Below are 22322 nucleotides of genomic sequence, written 5' to 3' on the forward strand. Positions count from 1 at the left end.
CCTACTGGTCATTAAAAGAAGAATCTTAACTTGATGATATACTATCATGTCAGACAATAAAGTGGTACTTGGAAATGTTATCCTTCTATTCTTCCAAAATTCAATCTGAAACTCTTCTAAAATGATCCAGAAGGGTGATATCAAAACCACATATTATCAAGGGGGGCTAATCAAATGTCAACTATCGAATTAAAGTAACCAAAACAGAAACCCTGATGCCATACCAAAGTGGAGGACAGCCTGATTTAAAGCAGAATGATGTGTTTAGAGTTCTAATAGTGACATCTCCCTAGCTTTAACTTATAGATAATAGTTCCCTAAGAAAGCATGTGCCATACCCAAACATGTGCCAACTTCAGCACTCAAGCAAATATAAAGCCTATGGAATAATTGTAACTATAAGACATCTGTGCCCTGCATGCTCTGGGCTCTGGCCAGAAGGCATCTGTTTCTGGCATCTTTTCTATTTTTCTATTGTCCCCTTTCTGATGTTTATTTATTATAAAGCAATATTATAATAATATGAAAGAAAAATTTTAAAGGAAAAATAATGTAGCATAATCCCACCACCCTAACACAACTGATTTCAATTATCTGTGTTCCCAGTCTTTTTCCATATGCACACTTATTTTTACATAGCTGTAATCCCTGTTTATGTTATTTAAAAGTGATTTATAGATTCTTTCTGAGAACTGGCAGCCTCATTAGAAATAAACAACCCATTGAGCAATGTAATATAATGTAATATAACTATTTACACAATTTTTGAGCTGAGAAATATTATTTATCGACAAACTTCTCAAACTATCAAAACATTTATACAGACAACAGGAAGCAATTTCATATTTCTTTTTTCTTTAGCAATGGAATGTGCTTCACAGGGGAAGGATAGAGTAGGAATCAGATGATTAAACTCAAATGATGGAATGCTATTCACAAGCCTGAAAGGAATCTGGATAACACAGTTAAAGAATAAATACTTGAATTAAATCTTATTATATGACTTGGCCATCCAGTAGCCAAAATGTGACATGGACACACAAATATTTACAATGACACATAGATGAGATCAGCAAGAACGAAGTCATTACCCAACATGGTGACTGATTTGAGGAAATTGTGTCATCCAAAACTCCTCATGGGATTATGACAACGCACCGGATCCTTGTTATAGCAATTTTTTCTTAAATAAATAATCTCTACTGTGCTTCACACCCTTCCCTGACTTTCCCACTGCCCTATTCCAATCGCAGGACATTTTGGAATGAACATTCGATCATGTGCCCTCATTATTACAGGGCACACTAGCATTTTTAAAGATCTGGATAGATTCACCTGTGTCAAGATGAGCTCTAAAAAATCCAGGGAAAGGGAATAAACTATGAACCATCTGGAATCCAAGTTGCTCTAGTGTATCAAATGTGAATTCTTCAGCATCATTTTTAGCTTCTCTCTTAATAATTATTAGAAATTTACATAACTCTCCAATGGGGGAAGGGACTTTAGAAACTGTTTTTTATTTTAAATTTGACATAGATACAAATTTGTAAGAGTAAAGCCTATTGGGATATATTATAAAATCTTGGTAGTGGGATGTTATAAAGTACCTGGCTCCTCATGGTTAATATGCTGAACTGAAATCATAAAAGAGCAGCCATTTCTTTGCCTACAGTGATATGAAGAATCACTGCTCCAGGTCTTCCCCCACAAAGAGGCCTTTATGTTATAAAAGGGATGCTATTTGACAACTAGGAATTCCCAACCAGGTTTGAGGCTCTCTCCATTGGCAGGATATAGTTATCAATGTACTAAATTATTTTTGCATCCCATGTATTATTTCATTGAATTCCCTGACACTATGAATGAAAAAAACAACATTCAAATATTTAATTTTAAATGAAATAAAAATTAACACTCCCCCTTCTCTCATTAGGACAGTGTGGCATTAAAATATTCAGGCCTAGTCATGTTTTTGCAAAGTATAATATGGTATGCTTCAAATAAATATTTCCATTTGATTTTCTTTTCACATTTGTTGTTTTATCCCATTGTGGACATTTATGGGATGGGGGTTCAAGCCTCTCCAAAATTTTATAGTTAAATAAAACAATAAGAAAATAGGAAATCCACCAGTGGTGTCATCACCTAAACATAAATATGCACTATATGGTTAGCAGAAACTCTGAAGAAAGTACTTTCATTATAAGGAATAAATGGATGGTTAGATGGATAGATGTACCTCTGCAGAGAAGGAGAGAGACCCAAGGAATTTACCTCTTTCCTCCTCTTGCTTAATGTGGATAAGTTCTATTCAGATATACTACTAATCAAGAAGATTTCTAAAACATAAATGGTTAGCTTTTAAAAGGCTTCGAGAAACAACTTTGCAGAATTTATAAAATTTCACAATTCTTTCGAAAGAGAAGCATATCTTTTTCTATGCAGACATCCTCTAGTTATTTTTCTACTCTCAGAAGATTCAGGAAATGCCAACTGTTGATTTTTTAATAAATAGGTACATGGTGAAATAGTAGTCAAATTTTCATATTTTCTCCAACCCACAAAAGTAATTCAGTTGGACTTATATTTCTTAGGGTATATGATTGCACGCCCTAATTATTTTCACTGGAGGACTTCCAAGTCTTTATGAGCATGTTTCTGAAATTCAAAAGCCCAAAACACTAAGCATGAACACACTATATCCTGAAACAGAAATTGGTGGTATATAAAGAAAATTGAAACAAGTACTTATAGCCAAATGTTGATAGGGATATAGTTTTCACTGACTTCCTATTTCTTACAGAGTTGAATGATTACAAAAAACAAACAAACAAAAAACCTACAAAAAACAAACAAAAAAAACAACCCTTTGTTTTCCAGATTTTTTTTTAAATTTTAAGATGCTATAAATTGTCAAAATAAACATTTTTTATCCTAAGCAAATGTTAGTTAATGGGTTTGTTTCCCCCTGATGTGTCTATTTTAAGGGCATACAATGTCATAAATACAAGATAGGGTTAAATTGAGTATTTTTAATTTTTACTTATTGTTCAATAAGAATTTCAGTACTTCATACTTATTTTCCTTTTTTGGTTCTTGGATAGAGTCACATCTTGTTTTAAGTATGATTTCTTTCATGAGGATTTCCTAGGTTTGGGACCTGGACTCACTCATCAGGAGTCTCACAGTTTTGGTATGTCCTTTTTCACATATCATGAAGTTGAACAAGCTGATTTACATAAATGATAAATCAACTGCCTCTTAAGCATCATCATGAAAATGTGACAGGATTTCACCATCAGAGATTTATTTATAGAGGTTTGTAAAGCCTTTTCTGAACACACATATTGCTCAATGCTTTTGGAAAGTATCTTAAAAGAAACCTTTTCCAGTGCACGTGCAGGAAAACAGGTACACAAACCAAGCCACCACTGTAGAAAAAGAATAAAAAAAAAATTGCAATTCTATTAGGGCATGGACTTCCACATATTCACATAGTACTTGCTCTTTTTTTTGTACATTTGTTTGTTTGTGATTTTTTTTGCTTGTTTGTTTTGCTTTTATTTTATTTTTTGCTTTCTTTTTTTTTAAGAAAAACGTTTTGACATCTTTTTTTTTTTTTTTTTTCTGGACGACTAATGACAATGCAAGTGAAAAACATCACATTGGGTAAGGAGCTTTGAAAGAGGTTTGAATGCAAGAGGGACTATTTTCTAACTTAAAAACAAACACAACACTATGAAGAGGGAGTGTGCACCTTTGAGAAACCTTTTTCTTCAAAGTGAATGCACAAAATGAGAGGATTCACTACTGGCTCTTTCGCTTCACGGTGGAAGTGACCACTTTATGGGCACTTCGACATTGCTGCCCTGTTTGGGCTGCGATTCAGGCTTACAAATAAATTACATAATCTTAGGGAGTAGGAAAAGGGCTTGTAAGAAGTTTTTATTCATTAGAAAGTTAAAGAACCCCCACCCCATTTGACTGTCATTCTTCCTTCTTTCCTGTAGCAGAGTTTTAGTTCAGTCTTACTCATGAGGGGAGATGGTGCAAGGTAAGGCTTGCAGTCCTAGCGGCTGCTGTTCTTAATTGCTTCCTTTGCAGCGATAATCAGAGGAGTCAGGCTGGAGAGAGGCTTGGCTAATTTTAAAAATGGATGCTGCAAAAGAAAAAAAACACACAAAGGAATAACTGGAATTCTTTCATCCAAACAAGTATATTACTTTACATTTTCAAGCAGCCATTTTTTTCATTAAAATGTATTTTGAGCACCCAATTAAAGATTATTTTATTAAAATAGTGCCAGCGGGGACTCAGAACTGTTGGACATTGAAATTGGGACTCAAACATTTTTTGTTATTATATGTTTATTTATAGTTTGCAGAGGCAAGATTTTTTAAAGGAAAGAAATAAGGAAAACATAGATATAGAGGCAAAGAAGCATTGAACAGACTGCCAAACTACAGCGGGAAGGTAGGGGAGGTTGGGGAGGGTTGGGGAAAAGGGAAGAAATCAACCGAAGGACTTGTATGCATGCATATAAGCATAATCAATGAATACAAGATACTGGAGGGGGGGGTGGCAGGTGAAGACATGTACTGGGGGATAAGGGAGGCCGGGGGAAGGTCAATGGGGAAAAAAAGGAGACATATGTACTACTATTTGTAATACTTCAAACAATAAAAAAACCAACACTTCATATCTATTAAACTACTCTGAACTATAAAAAAATAAAACAAAATATTACCAGCTTTTGTCCTTCATATGTTTTTTCCCCCCCTTCAGTATTATGAAATACTTTGGAAGCTGACTGGCAGAGCTATTGAAACTCAGAGTTGAGGTGCTGTAAGATCTCAGTGTTTACAATAGTCTGATTTTCTGAATTTCTTAAACTTGTGATTTTATTAAGAGTAGCTCATATGCTTGAAAAAATGTCTTTAACCCTGACCCTGAAAATAGTGGCTTCCTAACTGCTAAATCCAATACTATGCATCCACCATTTCTCTTTTGGCTCCTCTACAGTACTTAATACAAGTGAACATTTCTTCCTTCTTTGAGATGGCTTCCTCTTTGGGAGCCTGTGACATTTACTATCTTGATACTTTTCCATAAGCATGCTCACTGACTACTCCCTTCCTATCTTCCCTGTTTTCACCTCCATCTACCTCCCATATACTAGAACTTAGCTCTCAGCATCCTCTCTTTCTAATTTAATTCATTTGAGAGATCATTCCCTTTCATGGTTTCAACCTCTCATCAGTTTTAGGGAAATGACTCCCAAATCTATATTTTATGACATGATCTCTTTCCTTAATTTTGATCCTATTTTTCCAATTGCCTACTGGATATTTCATTTTAAATGTTCTTCTGTCACCTTGAATTCCACATTTAAAAATATATGTTAAGATACCACACAGGTTCCTCTTGTGTGATGTAAACCATAGGGGCTTTGGATTCAGAGGACCTAAATTCAATCATCTTTGCTTCTTACAATAGTTAAATCAGGTAAGGTAAATAACAGTTCCTTGTAAACTACATAGAAGCAAAGACATGTTGCCATTGCATTATCCTATATCACTTTGGCTTTTATTGAATGCTACCAGTGATTATATATTCTGAAGTCATTTTTATCTTCTTTTATCTTATGTTCTACATAAAATCAGCTATCAAGTACTTTCTTTTCAATGCTTTATATAATGATATCTTGCTTTCCCTAGTTCAGGCCTAATCAACTTTAATTCTGAACTATAACTATAATTTCCTCTTGATCTCCCAACTCCATTTTTAAATGGTGCTAATTTTTATTGCATACTACCAGAAAATTTTCCTAAACAAAGCTTTCATCATTTGATACCATCAGATATCTTCAGTATTTCCTCACTGTCTACAATCCCATCTCTAGCCTAGTGTCAAACCCTCTATGGTTTTATCTCCTGTAACTTCCCACTTTAACTCTTCAGCTATACTTTCTGTTTTCTGTTCCCTTAAACCTTGCCCACATATCTTTGGTCACACTATCTTTCAATCATTTGTAATTCCTGCCCCCTTTTTCTTCAACCTATCTCAAACTGATCTGTCCTTCAAAACCCAGCAGAACTCCTTCCTGTTTACAGACATTTTCTGATCACCTATAAAATCATGGCTGTCACTTGGTTTGAATGAGTCTCAAAACAACCTTGCATTTTTTTTTATACCCAAGGAGATTGTGAACTTCTGGAGAGGAGGAATCACCCTTAAGAGTTTTGTGTCCCCACTGCACTTATGCCTTGCAAATAAGAGTTTCTCAATAAATATTAATTAGTGGACAGAGGACTGTAGGTCATATAGAAAGTCACACAAATACTTAATACCTATGTCTTGTCTCAAGCATTCCAGTGGTGTAAATGTCATGCAACTCTTTCCTTTCTAACCTCTCACATGATCTCACTTACATTTGGGATATAATGATTAACACAATTTGATAAACAACAATAGATCCAGAGACAAATGGTAGGGGATTTAGAGAGCAATCAAAGGACTTGTATGTATGCATATTAGCATAACCAATGGACACATTGGGGGGGGGCTTGGTGGGGTAGGAATAGCTTGGGGGTAAATTGGGGGACAAGAAGACATATGTAAAACTTGAGACAATAAAAATAAATAACTAAATGACATAGGCTCAAGCGAGAGAATGAAGTTATATGTACTTAAGGCGATACACGGGTTATTGCTAATATGTACAGCATAATAGAGGCCTGGTACACAAAATTCTTGCACGTGGGGGGGTGTGTCCCTCAGCCCAGCCTGCACCCTCTCCAATCCAGGACCCCTCGAGGGATGTCTGACTGCTGGTTTAGCCCTATCCCCGAGATTGGGCCTAAACTGGCAGTCAGACATCCCTCTCACAAACAGGACTGCTGGCTCCTAACTACTCACCTGCCAGCCTGCCTGATTGCCCCTAACTGCCCTCCCCTCCCCTGCCAGCCTGATCTCCCCAAAATGCCCTCTCCTGCCAGCCTGATCACCCCCAACTGCCCTCCCCTGCCAGCCTGATTGCTCACTACTGCCCTCCCCTGCTGGCCTGATCTCTCACAACTACCCTCCCCTGCCACGACCTGCCTCCTCCACCAGGACCTGCCTCCTCCACACGAAGTGGCAGAGAGACTGGTCTGCCTCCTCGACGACATTGTGCAGAGATGCGGGACTCCCAGGCCTCACTGTGTGGAGCAGCTGCCAGACACCACCTCCTCTGTGAGTGCGGCCATCTTGTGGCAACTTTGCTTGAGGGTGTTGCATGAGGGTGTGATGCTACCTAGGCTTTTATTATATAGGAAATAAATATCTTCATTTATCTTTGGAACATGCATCAGGATGTATATATGGAGTGGTGGGAAGAGTGAAAAGATGTACAAGTGAAGCACTCAAAAGTTCAGATTTTTCATCTGTAATTTGAGATGGGATTAATTAGAGGATTAATAAGGAACCATTCCAGATTTGACATTGTAAGTTTCTATGAGAGCCTGTGAAATAAAGACAGCAAAAAAGAAAAGGTGTAGCTTCCTTAATTCCTTCAAGTGGTTTATCCCTGGTGTGATTTAGGTTGGGGTAGGATATTTTTTGCCTATCTCAGGAGGGAGTTCAGGAGAAACGGAAATATTTTTCTGTTTCGTTTTTGTTTTTGCCTTGAATGGAATCTATGGTTGTATCTTTTGTTTAAATTGAGTATGTGGTCAAAGTCAGAGACAGAACAGTCATTACTCTTGAATGTTACATGGCTTGATACATTTCCCTGAGGAACAGTCCCCAGCAGTGAAGGTACATATGTAATACTGAGCATGTGTTGCTTTATCAATATAGGTATGGACATACCTTGTTTGATTACACTTCATTTTATTGCACTTCATGGATGTTGCATTTTTTTAAAATTGAGGGTAAGACTTCTCATCAAAAAAATATTATCTCCCTTTATTGTTATTTTGGCTTCATTGTGGTGATCTGGAACCAAATTTGCAATGTCTTTAAGCTATTCCTGAGATATTGCTCTAAATTGGTTTGTGTATTTGTGTGGTGGAAAGTCAGACAATCCAGGGATCAAATCCCAGTTTACCACTCAATAGCTATGTGAAGCTCAATTTTTACATCTGTAACTTGGGATACTTGCCCTATAGGGCTGTTATAAGAACTAAATGAGATAATGTGGGTAAATAATTTGGTAAATCATAGGTACTAATTATTATTGTATATACTAATCCCTGAGAGCCATGAAAAGGACAAATGGTTACTCACACAGGCAACCAGGTGCCTACCATTTGACATCACAAGCAAAGGGGCTTTGACCAGTAAAACTTTAGAGTAGCAAATGCCATGGAAATAATTGCATAATTATGTAGAAAATTACCTTAAGCCAAGAGCACCTGCATACAATATCCAGGAGCACAAGTAAAGTTACTAATGAAACAGCAACACCAGATATTCAAATTGGTTTTTCCCTTGCAAAATAAGACTCCAGGAAGAGCAAAAGAGATTTATATATTAAATGGCCAACTTTTCAGAAGAAAGGCAACATGTCAATCAATCATGTACCAGATGCAAGTTTATACTGATGTGCCTATGGTCTATAGTTTAACTCTCACTAGATATTTCTTAACAGAGTTCTCTTGCTGTCTCACATTGAAGTTATAAAAGCCCAATGTAATGACTCTTTGTACTTGTCTTATTTTATTTTCACCTGCAAAAGCTCCTTGGCAGATCCTCGCCTATCCACATCCATCTCAAGACAGCGATTTAAAAAGTCACGGAATACAGCTGAAAGTCTTTCTGGATTCTGAAGTTCTGGGGTTCCATTAGTAGCTATCAGATATAATGCCTATAGAAAAAATATAGAAATCTATTCAGCACATACATATTAGGATTATGAGTTGGCATAGAAGATACAAATCCAGTTTCTTCTGGTTTATATAGTAGATCTTGAAAATTATAGCATACATAATGGCATTGACATATATTTCAATGTTTCTATAACATTTAGAAATTATTACTTTTGGCAGTAACTAAGGTGACAGTCAGATGCCCCATCCCCCCCAAAAAAATTGGAAATTTTTATGAGGTTGTTCTGTGAAAGTTAAACCAATAAAAATCCTTATACTATAATGAATCTGTGATGAACCACCTAGAAAATTAAACCAAGAATTGCCTGCAAATCTGTGACTCTAAAGAGTTGGTAAACACATATACATCCCATCTTGTTGACCTGAGTATATATAACCTCTGGAAGGCATGGTTGCAAAGGTGATTTTAATTTATTAAGTGTTTATCTGGTTTAAAGAATATTTGTGAGCAGCCCAGGGATGAACAGAGTCCAGTATAGAGTTAGATAACTACAAGAAGAACCAGCATATGACAGTGCCTGGATGAGGGGTAACCTCTGGGGCCTAAAAATCCAAGTACTTTTGTACTGTGGCAAATGTATGTCTAAATATTATATTTTAATTAGAATCCCCCCCGAAGGTCTACCTATGAGGAAAAACTGACATTAATAGTCCTGGAACCAGACAGTTATGTATCCTGCTATAAAATAATAAGATGCAAATAATACTTAAATCACTGTTGTGTAAGGCTGTGAAAAATATCTATATATTCATGGTCTGTTGACAAAACCAAAGACTCCAGGTTGAGAGTCAGACCCAAGACCATCATTAACTCACAAAGCCCATCATTCAAAGGCTCTTGACAGCCAAAAAAAATCCTGGCAATTCATTATTATCCTCTAAGCAAATAATTCTAGGGCATTAAATATGCATAAGGTATTATATTAGACATTGGATATTGAAAGATGAATAGAGAATGTCCTATATTCAAAGGTCACAGAATTTAGTGAGGGAGAGAGACATTGAGAGATTCAATACAGTGAGATAAGACCTAATCAAGAAACTTAGCAAGTACTAAGTAAACACAAGGATAAAGCAATTTACACCAGAGCTCAGAGAAAACTTCACATGGGGGTTGGTATCAGAACAGCATCTTGAAGGTTACATAGGAGTTTTCCTGCAGGTATTGTCACCAGGGTTATCCTGCCTATGCAACCAATCCCCTAAATACTATGAAGACATGCTCCCTCCTGAACTTGCTTGGGCTTTGCAGCAAATTATCAATCCCTTTTCCTCTTCCCCACTATGGCTACTAATAGTTTTAGTAAAAGTACTGGAGGCCTTGTGCACAAATTCGTGCATGGGTGGGGTCTGACTGGCCCACCCTCATCGGGGCTGATGGGGGCTGGTCCAGCTGACAGGGAGGGGATGCGGGAGGTTGGCCGGCCGGCCCAGCCCCCAAATGGGCTGGTTGGCAGCTGAAGTGTGTGTCATAGCAACCAGTCGCTCTAGTCATTCTGGTCACTCCAATCACTTGGCATATATATATATTTCTATCACCCTGGCTGGTTGTCCAGTGGTTAGAGGGTCAGTGGAGTAGTGAAGGGCCTCAGGTTTGATTCCAGTCAAGGTAACAAGGTAACATACCTAGGTTGCAAGCACAATTGACACCTTATTCAGGGCATGCACGGGAGGTAACCAATCAATGTGTTTCTCTGACATTGGTGTTTTCTCTTTTTGTCCCTCCCCATTCTCCCTCCCTTCCACTCTTTAAACAATCAATGGGGAAAAAAAACTCTTAGGTGAGGAATTAACAATAATAATAATAAATTTTTTAAAACTGTATTTTTATCAAAGTCATTTTCCAGGCCAAATTTCAACAGCTGGTGAGAAGATCTCCTTTCCAGAAACTTCCAGATATATACTGTAGAAAGGGTTAAGAAGGACTGCTTAGTCCAGTGGCCATCAACCTATCAACCTATAGAGTGCACTATAATCACAGCTTGTTAAAACCCAGATTCCTGGATCACCCCATTGTAAATCAGATTCAGTAAATCAAATCCAGAGAGATGCCCAAGAATATTCATTCTAATAAGTTCCCTATTTATTCTGAAGTTGCTGGTTCCAGGACTACACTCTGAGAAGTGGTTTATTCCATCCAGCTATTAAGAAGCAGGCTAAACTAGAGGTTCCCACAATCACCTGGGGAGATTTAAAAAATTCGCCATATCCAGTTCTCAGCTAATATCAATGAAACAAAAATCTCTGGGAGTGGAACTCAGGCATTGGTATTTTTTAAGCTCTCCAGGAGATTCCAGTTTACAACAAACATTGAAAACCACTGGTCAAGGACTTGCAGCCACATAGTAACTCATAAGTACATCAAATTCAAGAGCCACAAAGTCCCATAGAGGGGGATTCTCTTGCGTAGTAATGAGTGGGAATTACAATGCCACATGTTTTTACAGAGTGAGATGAAAGTTTTTTCCCTCCCCAGGATATTAAAAAAGCCCACATTTAAATACACCCTACTTCAAACAAACAACTTCCCATCCTTCATCCCTCCTATCTAATTATAAATTACTTTATTGATGAACAGCAAATGCAGGTGGCAGCTATTAGAACTTCCATGCCATACAAGTCAGTGGCAAATCTAGTTTTGACTAAAAGGAGGTAGTATAGAAAAAGAAACCATAAACTGGCTTTTAGGAAGGCATTGATTGGGGTAAAATATAGTTTGCACCCCTTTTCTCTCTTAGTCTGCTTCTTTTCTCTCTCTCTCTCTCTCTCTCTCTCTCTCTCTCTCTCTCTCTCTCTCTCTCTCTCCTGTTTCCCAATTTCATTTTGACATTACTTTTTATTTATTTTTATTTTTTCTATCTCTTTATTTATTCCTGGTTTTTTCTCTTTTTTTCCTTCTTTCTCTCTTATCCCCTAATTTGCCTTTCTCCAGTGGTCACCTTTATTAGAGGTTATTAATATTGCAAATACATTCCTGTTCAGTGCCTTTTGTGTTGTACCTGGTAGTGTTATATTTTGTGCCTTTAAATCAATGCAGAAAGAGAACTACATATCCAGACATCCTAAAAAGAGAGACCATGGGGAGACAAAGAAATAGCCTGCACATGAAAGAAAAGTAGGCATCACCAGAAAAGGAAGTAAATGAGTTATAGGCAAGCAACTTACCAGAGCAAGAATTCAGAGTAATGACCATAAGAGGGATAAAAAGAATGGAAGAGAAATTTGACAATATGAGTAATAATCAAAAGGAAATGATGAAGAACCAAGAAGAAATGAAGATGAACCATGAAGAAATGAAAAATTACATCGCTACTATGAAGAACTCAATAAAAGCATCAAGAGTAGACTAGAAGAAGCAGAGGACCATATCAATGAGCTAGAAGACAAGATGAAAAAATATACCCAAATAGAGCAGCTTCTAGAAATAAAAAATTAAAAAGCAGGAGGAGAGCCTAAGGGAACTTTGGAACAATACAAAACAAAACAATATTAGAATAATAGGGGTTCCAGAAGGAAAGGAAACTGAGGAAGACATGTAAAACGTATTTCAAGTAATAATGACAGAAAACTTTCCTGAGATGTAGAAGAAAAAAACCCACACAAATCCAAGATGCTCTAAGAGTCCCAAGCAAAATAAATCCCAAAAGATGGATGCCAAGGCACATTGTTAATTGATTTTGAAGTCAAGCATTTGTAATGATTGGGTATTCTAAAATTCTCAGAAATATAAAAGCTAACCCAAAAGCTTTTCAGGTTCATGTGTTCTAAAATTACTCTTTAGTAAGTAAACTTCGTTGGTTTAAGTAGAAAAAAAATAAATAAATTGGCAAACACCAATGACAAATTAAGAATCTTAAAAGCAGCCAGAGAGAGACAGAAAGTTACACATAAAGAAACCAATATCAGACTAGCAACTGAAACTCATCAGGCCAGAAGGGAATATAATGAAATATACAAAATCATGCAAAGTAAGGGTCTGAATCCAAGAATACTGTACCCAGCAAGGTTATCAATCAAAATTGAAGGTGAAATCAGAAGCTTCACAGATGAAAAATGTCTAAGGGAATTTATCTCCACCAAACCAGCAATGCAAGAAATGCTAAAGGGTCTACTGTAAAAATAAAGAAACAGGAAGCAAAGAAGGAACACAGGGGTATAAAATGAAAATGGCATAAAATAAGTACCTGTCAATAATAACTTTAAATGTAAATGGATTAAATGATCCAATCAAAAGACATAGGGTAACAGATTGGTTAAGAAAACAAGACCCATATATCTGCTGTATACAATAAACTCATTTCAGAGAAAAAGATGCACACTGACTGAGGGTGAAGGGATGGCAAAAGGTTTTCCAGACAAATGGAAATGAAAAAAAAGCTGGGGTAGCAATACTTATATCTGTCAAATTAGATCTCAAAGTGGAGGACATAACAAGAGATAATGAAGGCCACTTCATAATACTAAAGGGAGCAATCCAACAAGAAGAAATAACCCTGGTAAATATATATGCATCCAATACAGAAGGACCCAAATACATAAAAAGAAAAAAAAAAACTGCTGGAGGACATAAAGGGAAAGATTAATAGCAATTCAATCATAGTAGGAGATTTTAATACCTTATTGTCAACTTTGGACCAATCACCTAAACAAAAAAAAATCAGCAAAGAAACATCAATCCTAAATGATGCACTAGACCAGATGGAATTAATCGACATCTTCGGAACATTTCACCCCGAAGCCATAAATATACATTCTTCTCAAGTGCACATAGATAATTTTCAAAGATAGACCACATGTTGGGACATAGGCAAAGTCTCTGCAAATTCAAGAAGATAGAAATCATATCAAACATCTTCTCAGATCATAGTGGCATAAAACTGGAAATAAACAATAAAAATAATCCAAAGAAATCAAACACATGGAAACTAAACAGCATGCTATTGAACAAGGACTGGGTTACCAGAGAAATCAAGGAAAAAATTAAAAGCATCATGGCAACAAATGACAATGAAAACACAAAAACACAACAATCCAAAAATTATGGGACACAGCAAAAGCAGTCTTAAGAGGGAAGTTCATATCTCTACAAGCTTATTGGAAAAAAAAAAAAAAAAAAAAAAAAAAAAAAAAAAAAAAAAAAAAAAAAAAAAGGAAGAAGAAAAGAAAAAACGGTAACAAATTATCTAGCTCAACAACTCAAAGAGTTAGAAAAGGAGCAACAAGAAAAGCCCAGTGTAAGCAGATGGAAGGAAATAACAAAGATCAGAGCAGAGATAAACGACATAGAAACTAAAGAAACAATGCATAAGATCAACAAAACAAAGAGCTGGTTCTTTGAAAGGATAAACAAGATTGATGAACCTCTAGCCAGGCTAACCAAGAAACAAAGTGAGAAGGCCCAAATAAACAAAATCAGAAATGAAAGAGGTGAAATAACAACGGCCCCCACTGAAATACAAAGGATTGTTACAAAATACTACGAACAACTCTACTCCAACAAACTGGACAACCTGGAGGAAATGGACATATTCCTAGAAAAATATAACCTTCCAAAACTCAATCAGCAAGAATCTAAAAATCTCAATAGACCAGTGACTTTGGAAGAAATTGAAACAGTCATCAAAAAGCTTACAGCAAACCAAAGCCCATGGCCAGATGGCTTCACAGGGGAGTTTTACCAAACATTCAAGGAAGAACTAAATCCCATCCTCCTCAGACTATTCCAAAAAATTCAAGAGAAAGAAACACTTCCAAGCTCCTTCTATGAAGCCAGCATCATCCTAATACCAAAACATAAAGATAAAGACAACACAATTAAGAGAATTACAGATCAATATTCCTCATGAACATAGATGCCAAAATCCTCAACAAAATTCTAGCAAATGGGCTCCAGGAGAACATCAGAAAGATCATACACCATGACCAAGTATGATTTATTCCGGGAATGCAAGGATGGTATAATATCCGCAAATCAGTAACAATGATACATCACATAAACAAATTCAGAGATAAAAATAATATATTCATATCAATCGATGCAGAAAAAGCATTTGATAAAATCCAACACCCTTTCCTGATAAAAACTTTCAACAAGGTGGGAGTACAAGGATCATACCTCAACATAATAAAAGCTATATATGATAAACCCACAGCAAACATCATACTCAATGGGCAAAGACTAAAACCATTCCCTCCAAGAACAGGAACAAGACTGGGATGCCCACGCTCACCACTCCTGTTTGACATAGTACTGGAAGTACTAGCCATTACAATTAGACAAGAAGAAGAAATAAAAGGCATTCAAATTGGAAAAGAAGAAGTAAAGTTATCCTTATTTGCAGATGACATGATATTGTACATAAAAAAACCAAAAGACTCCATCAAAAAACTAATTGACTTAATAAGTGAATTTGGCAATGTAGCAGTATACAAAATTAATGCCAAGAAATCTATGGCATTTCTATACACGAACAGTGAACTTACAGAAACAGAGACTAAAAAAGCAATCCCATTTACCATCACACCAAAAAAACAAAACAAAACAAAAAAACCCAACAAAACAACAACAACAACAACAAAAAACACCTAGGAATAAACTTAACTAAGGAAATAAGAGACCCATATGTGGAAAACTACATGATATTAAAAAAGGAGATAAAGGAAGATGTAAACAGATGGAAGAACATACCATGTTCATGGATTGGTAGACTCAATATAATCAAAAAGTCTATACTTCCCAAAGCAATTTATAAGTTCAATGCACTCTCCATTAAAATAGCAATGGCATATTTCCCAAACCTAGAACAAATGCTCCAAAAACTCATATGGAACCAAAAAAGACCCCGAATAGCCACAGCAATCTTGAGAAAGAAGAATAAAGTAGGAGGGATCTCAATACCAGATTTCAAGCTGTATTACAAAGCCACTATTCTCAAAACAGCCTGGTACTGGCACAAGAACAGACATATAGATCAATGGAATAGAATAGAGAATCCGGATATCCACCAAAACCCAAACCTCTATACTCAATTAATATTTGACAAAGGAGGTATGAACATACAATGGAGTCAAGACAGTCTCTTCAATAAATGGTGTTGGGAAAATTGGACAGATGCTTTAAAAAATGAAACTAGATCCCCAACTTATACCATACACAAAAATAAACTCAAAATGGATACTACCCCTAGAGCAATGGAAGCTAAAGAGAAAATAAACAAAAGGAACTACATCAAATAAAAAGCTTTTTCATAGCAAAAGAAACTATCAACAAAACAACAAGAAAGCCCACTGTATGGGAGAACATATTTGCAAATGTTATCACTGATAAAGGTTTAATTTCCAACATCGTCAGACAGCTTATACAGCTAAATAAAAGGAAGGTAAATGATCCAATTAAAAAATGGGTAATGTACCTAAATAGAGTCTTTTCAAATGAAGACTGAAGGAAGGTCAAAAGGCACATGAAAACATGCTCAAAGTCACTAATTATCTGAAAGATACAAATCAAAACGACAATCTCACACCTGTCAGAGTGGCTAACATCAACAAATCAACAAATAATAAGTGTTGGCGAGGTTGCAGAGAAAAAGGAACTCTCGTGCACTGTTGATGGGAGTGCAGATTGGTGCAACCACTGTGGAGAACAGTATGGAGTTTCCTTAAAAAACTGAACATGGAACTCCCATTCAACCCAGTAATCCCACTCCTAGGGATATATCCTAAGAAACCAGAAACACCAATCAGTAGCACACTTTACAATAGCTAGGATTTGGAAACAGTCTAGTTGTCCATCAGCAGATGATTGGATCCAAAAACTATGGTACATCTACACAATGGAATACTATGCTGCCATAAAAAAGAAGAAATTCTTATCATTTGCAGCAACCTGGATAGAATTGGAGAACATCATGCTGAGTGAAATAAGCCAGTCAATGAAAGAAAAACACCACATGACCTCACTCATTTATGGATTATAAACTGATGAACAAAAAGATAGATACAGAGACAGTACAGCAATAAACAGACTGTCAAATTACAGCGGGGAGGGTAGGGAGATATGGGGTTGATAAGAGATCTACCAAAGGACTTGTATGCATGCATATAAGCAAAAACAATCGACGAATAATTCTGGGGGGAGAGGGCATATATGGGGAGTGGGGGGGGGGACAATGGACAGATATGTACACATTTAATACCTTAATAAAAAAATAAAAAATAAATTTAAAAAAAGAGTTGTTTTATCTGGGTGGTAAGATTATTGGTATTAGTGACTTAGTTTTTGAAACATACTTTTCAATTTTCCAAATTTTCTACAATTTAATTATTTTAAAATTGTAAAACATTATTTAAAAATAAATTTAAAAGGCTGTGCTGTCCAGTTTTAGAAAAATCCTTTACCTTTTTCTCTTTGTCTTCCTAGGTTTCAACCCTCTTTTCATCAAGTACTACCACTTGAAGAAAAGAAAAAGCCAGATGATTTCTTTTTCAATGGTTGTTTTCCTTTTAATTATAACAGTAATATTTTCAACTAATTTCCATTACAAAAAATCCACACTTTCAGTTATATTGTGGTCTACACCGGACTTTGTGGACTAGCCTGGGAACCTTTTCACTATGCATAATGCCAGTTTTATGGGAACATGCACTCTTAGTTTCAAATAAATTAACTTAAAATTAACTTTTGAAACACCTCCTGTGCATCAGCTGTAAAAGGAACATTACTGGCCACAGTCCTGCATATAAGAGGCATTTACTGTTGTAACCAATACAACAATCACAGCAAAAAGAATTGTACTAGAAAAGTTAAGTCTTAGATGAAGACAGATTGAGGAAAACATATCCAGGCATGAATGATCACATTTTGGTTTTATCTGAGTTAGTGAAAACTCAAGTAATGTGATTGGGTAATTAGAAATTAGACTAGAGATTTCCTTTTTAGTTGGTTTCTTCCTTTTGTTATTATTTTTTAATTGATTAAGGTATTACATATTTATCCTTATCCTCTCATTTCCTCTCTTACCCCCTCCCTGCTCATGTGCTCACCCCCCTGGTGTCTGTGTCCATTGGTTATGCTAATATGCATGCATACAAGTCCTTTGGTTGATTTCTTCCCTTTTCCCCAACCCTCCCCTACCTTCCCTCTCAGTTTTGACCATTTAATAGATGATTCTCTGTCTCTGGATCTGTTTTTGTTCATTACTTTAGTTGGTTGATTCTTAAGAATCCAAAAATCATTCTTGAATCCTCCTTCCTCAACCAGCAACCTTTCTGTTCACTACCCTTACTATAATCAGTCTACTAGCCTCTGTTAATGAAACCTACATAAATGTCTTTCATACCTATCAATTTTTCTTTATAGCCATTATCTCTGCTTAAGTTTAAGTTTCTCTCAGTCTGTTCCATAGCCTCTTAATTTTAAAATATATTTTATTGATTTTTCACAGAGAGGAAGAGAGAGGGATATGGAGTTAGAAACATCGATGAGAGAGAATCATCGATCAGCTGCCTCTTGCACACCCCCTACTGGGGATGTGCCCGCAACCAAGGTACATGCCCTCAACCAGAATTGAACCCAGGACCTTTCAGTCCGCAGGCCGACGCTCTATCCACTGAGCCAAACCGGTCCCGGCTGTTCCATAGCCTCTTGATTGGTTTTCTTTACTCAAGCCTTTTTATTCTTCAGTCCAATCTCTTTACCAAGCTATCCCATAAGAGATCTCATCATGTCATCCCTGCTTTTGCTTTGGAAAAAGTTAGTGGATCCCCATGATTCATTAATGTGGCTTTCAATGGGTTTCTCAAAATTCCCCTAAGGGCAGCTAAGAGGAAAAATAGGTATAGAGGGAGATAGCTGTAGAGATTCTAGGACCCTCTACCCACACATATCTGCTTCAATCTAAAAAAATATTTCCTTTTTCACTATTTATTTATGCTTCAAAACAAAGTTTCATTTGAACTATTGATCCAGATGACATAGTAAAGATTCCTGAGCAAGGCATATAATGCCCTTAATGATTTGGCATCTGCTCATCCTTCCTGCCGTATCTGTTTTCTTCTCACCCTGGAGTCATTATTAGTTCCTACCCTCACACAAATGCACATGTTGGTCAAAGCTATACACACCAATCCTATCTAATAAAGATGGAATGTGCTAATTGGCCATCACATGCTCACAAAGATGGTGGCACCCACAGCCAATAAGGAGGGAATATCCTAATTGATTGCCATACTCAAAGATGGCAGTGCCCACAGCCACAAGATGGTGGTGACAGTCTTCTCAGCCCAGTTAAGGCAGCGCAAGCCTCTGTGTATCTAATTAGACATGAGCTTGAGGCAGGCACAGTAGGGCCAGTATGAGCGGCAGCAGCAGATAGGAGCTGCAGGTGGCATTGGACTGTGGGTTTTGGCCTGATCCCTGCAGGCCACACAGAGGGACCCCACCCATGCATGATTTCTTGCACTGGGTCTCTAGTTTGTTAATAATTCCCATAACAGGAAATGTTCTTTCATATCTGCCTAACATGCTTTCCCATTTCCCCTCAATAGTTCAAATTCTACTTGTCTTTTAAGCTTTATTTCAAATGGAACTTCCTTTTTACAGACTTTTCCATCTCTCCTAGATAGATATGGTGATCAGTCACATCAGTTTTGGGAGACTGCCCTAGGTTTCAGCACTAAAGTCTCTGTGTCCCTCGATACCAACCAAAGCAGGACACTTGATTACCCTGCAGATTGAGTTGGCAATTTACTCCTTTGAGCTACTACAGTCTTTTTTCATATGCCTATTTTCACACTTTATTGTGTATACTTGTTATGTCTTTATAGGTCTGCCATCCTGGACTATGAAGGTCGGAATTGTAGCATGATCAATGGTGGATTTCATGGTGAGGGGCTCAATAAATATTTCTGTGGCTGAATGAAATGAGAGCCAAAAATATAAATAAATTTAACTGATCTGAGAATATAACAGATGACATACAAAGTATTGGAACTCGGATCCTAAAGTAAACTATTAAACATATCAGAAGATACACAGAGAATGACAAAAACAACCTTTTGTAGTTGAACAGGCATGGCATGTGATAACTTCTAACTACTCACTCCTCAGTGTGGAAGGATTAAAAGTGACCCATGTGCAGTATATATAAGGAGATGCCATTAAAAATATGGAAGAGAGAGCAAGATATCAAAAACATACTGAAAGAAATAATGACAGAAAACTTCCCCCACCTGGTGAAAGAATTAGACTTACAAGTCCAGGAAGCACACAGAACTCCAAACAAAAGGAATCCAAAGAGGACCACACTGAGACACATCATTATTAAAATTCCAAGAGCAAAAGACAAAGAGAGAATATTAAAAGAAGCAAGAGCAAAGAAGGTAGTAACCTATAAAGGAGCACCTATACGATTGTCAGCTAACTTCTCAACAGAAACCATGCAGGCCAGAAGGGAATGGCAAGAAATATTCAAGGTGATGAATAGCAAGAACCTACAGCCAAAAATAATCTACCCAGCAAAGCTATCACTCAGAATCGAAGGCCAGATAAAGAGCTTCACTAATAAAAAAAAGCTAAAGGAGTTCATCACCGCCAAACCAGAATTATATGAATTGCTGAAGGGGGTTCTTTCAGAAGAGAAAGTAAACAAAGATAAAAATTATGAACAACAAATACGTAACTATCAACAAGTGAATCTAAAAACCAAGGAAATTAAAAAAATCTGATGAACAATATTAACTGTTGAATATAATAGAATCAGAGGTATGGAAGGGGAGTGAACTGATGATTCTTGGGGAAAAGGGGAGAGGGGGGTGTGGGAAGAGACTGAACATAAACTGTGCACCTATGGATGAGTACAATGGGGAGAGGGGAAAGGGCAGAGGGTGGGGTGGGAACCTGGTGGAGGAGAGCAATGGTGGGGGGGGGGGAGAAAAGGAACATTTGTAATAATATGAACAATAAAAATTTATTAAAAAATAAAAAATAAAAGTATGAAAAACTGGAAAACGATAACCACAACATAATAACCTGCTTTGGGCAAATCCAAAGAGGAAGGAGAAGAATAAGTGCTCTCCAGAACTTGGAATATTGTAGTTCAGAAATTTAGTCTTCTCTGACTGATATTCAACAGAGAAGGTGATCTTCTTTAATATTCTGATACACCATTGAAAAAGGTATGTTTAGCCGAGACTGGTTTGGCTCAGTGGATAGAGCATCGGCCTGCGGACTTAAAGGTCCCAGGTTCAATTCCAGTCAAGGGTATGTTCCGTGGTTGCAAGCACATCCCCAGTAGGAGATGTGCAGGAGGCAGCTGATCAATGTCTCTCTCTAATCGATGTTTGTAATTCTCTATCCCTCTCCTTTCTTCTCTGTAAAAAATCAATAAAATATATTTTAAAAAGAAAAAGGTCTGTTTAATTCCTAAGGTGAAGTAATATAGGCCTTATGATTTATTGACATTATTTACAATATTAGAAAGATAACATTTGGCCCCCAAATGGTGGCATTATGCATTGAGATATATCTAGAAGTTTGTGATGCTCTGGAATTCTAAATAATTAAAACACCTTGGTAATAACACACAAACATTACAGTTTTCACTGGCTCCAATGTGCAACTAAATTTACCTAAGTACTCAGAGAAAACTATTTTACCTAGTTGAAAGAATAATTCATTTTATATTATTGACAATTTTCTCAGCTAAAAAAAAATAAAGCAGTCATCTTAGAATTTACCACATTTCTTCAAAATAATACACATATAAATTTTCATTAAGGCAGTTTTACAACAGGACTAACCATTTAGTTAAAAAGCTTCAGTTTGTGACTTTAGTTCATTGAAACAGTTTATAAGTTTAGGTTAGAATGTTAGAAAACAAACTAGGGGACTAACATGGAAATATGTTAATAACCACGAGAGGCCCCAGCACTTATATAAAGACACAGTTTACAAAGAAGATAGACTATGGTACAAACATTTCCTTCTAACTTGAACACTTGAGGCTCAAATTGCATTTTTTCTATGGATATTCTGTTATAAATTGTGAACAGGCTCCCAAACGAGTTCATATAAATCTATTTAATATACAATGAAGTTTAACTATAAGATCAAGATGAAAGGCTATTCATCTAAATATCAATACCTATATAAATATTATGTACATGGGAAATATTAATATCTAAAATTTTCTGAATGATTATTATTAGCTCATTTAATCCATACAACTCTGTGTGGTAGACTCAATTATGATTCCCAATTGACATATAAAAAAACTAAGGCCTTCAGGGTTAATATAACAACTAGCTTAATATCACACACTAGCAATGAGGGATTTAATATTTGAATTCAGGGAGTGTAAGTCCAGAGTCCATACGCCTGACCACTGTATAGAGACTATTCCCAGTCTCTAAGGTATGAATTCTCCTACCAGAGGCAGACAAGGGCTCTTCAAA

General features: G+C 36.5%; 1 protein-coding gene across 3 annotated transcripts in view; it reads right to left on the reverse strand.

The window, feature by feature from the left end:
* Window positions 1-3569: 3569 nt before the first annotated feature.
* The window catches only part of PAK3 (p21 (RAC1) activated kinase 3), a 385530-nt gene continuing 366777 nt past the window's right edge, over window positions 3570-22322 (reverse strand). For all 3 annotated transcript variants that reach the window (XM_045587393.1, XM_036454430.2, XM_036454431.2), the window contains 2 exons: window positions 8711-8848; window positions 3570-4159 (listed from right to left, as the gene is read on the reverse strand). In XM_045587393.1, the coding sequence (XP_045443349.1) occupies window positions 4070-4159; window positions 8711-8848 (228 nt within the window). In that variant the 3' untranslated portion in view covers window positions 3570-4069. The remainder of the gene's footprint in view (window positions 4160-8710; window positions 8849-22322) is intronic.

This window comes from Pipistrellus kuhlii, unplaced genomic scaffold, assembly GCF_014108245.1.
Source record: "Pipistrellus kuhlii isolate mPipKuh1 unplaced genomic scaffold, mPipKuh1.p scaffold_m20_p_29, whole genome shotgun sequence".
Classification (NCBI taxonomy): domain Eukaryota; kingdom Metazoa; phylum Chordata; class Mammalia; order Chiroptera; family Vespertilionidae; genus Pipistrellus; species Pipistrellus kuhlii.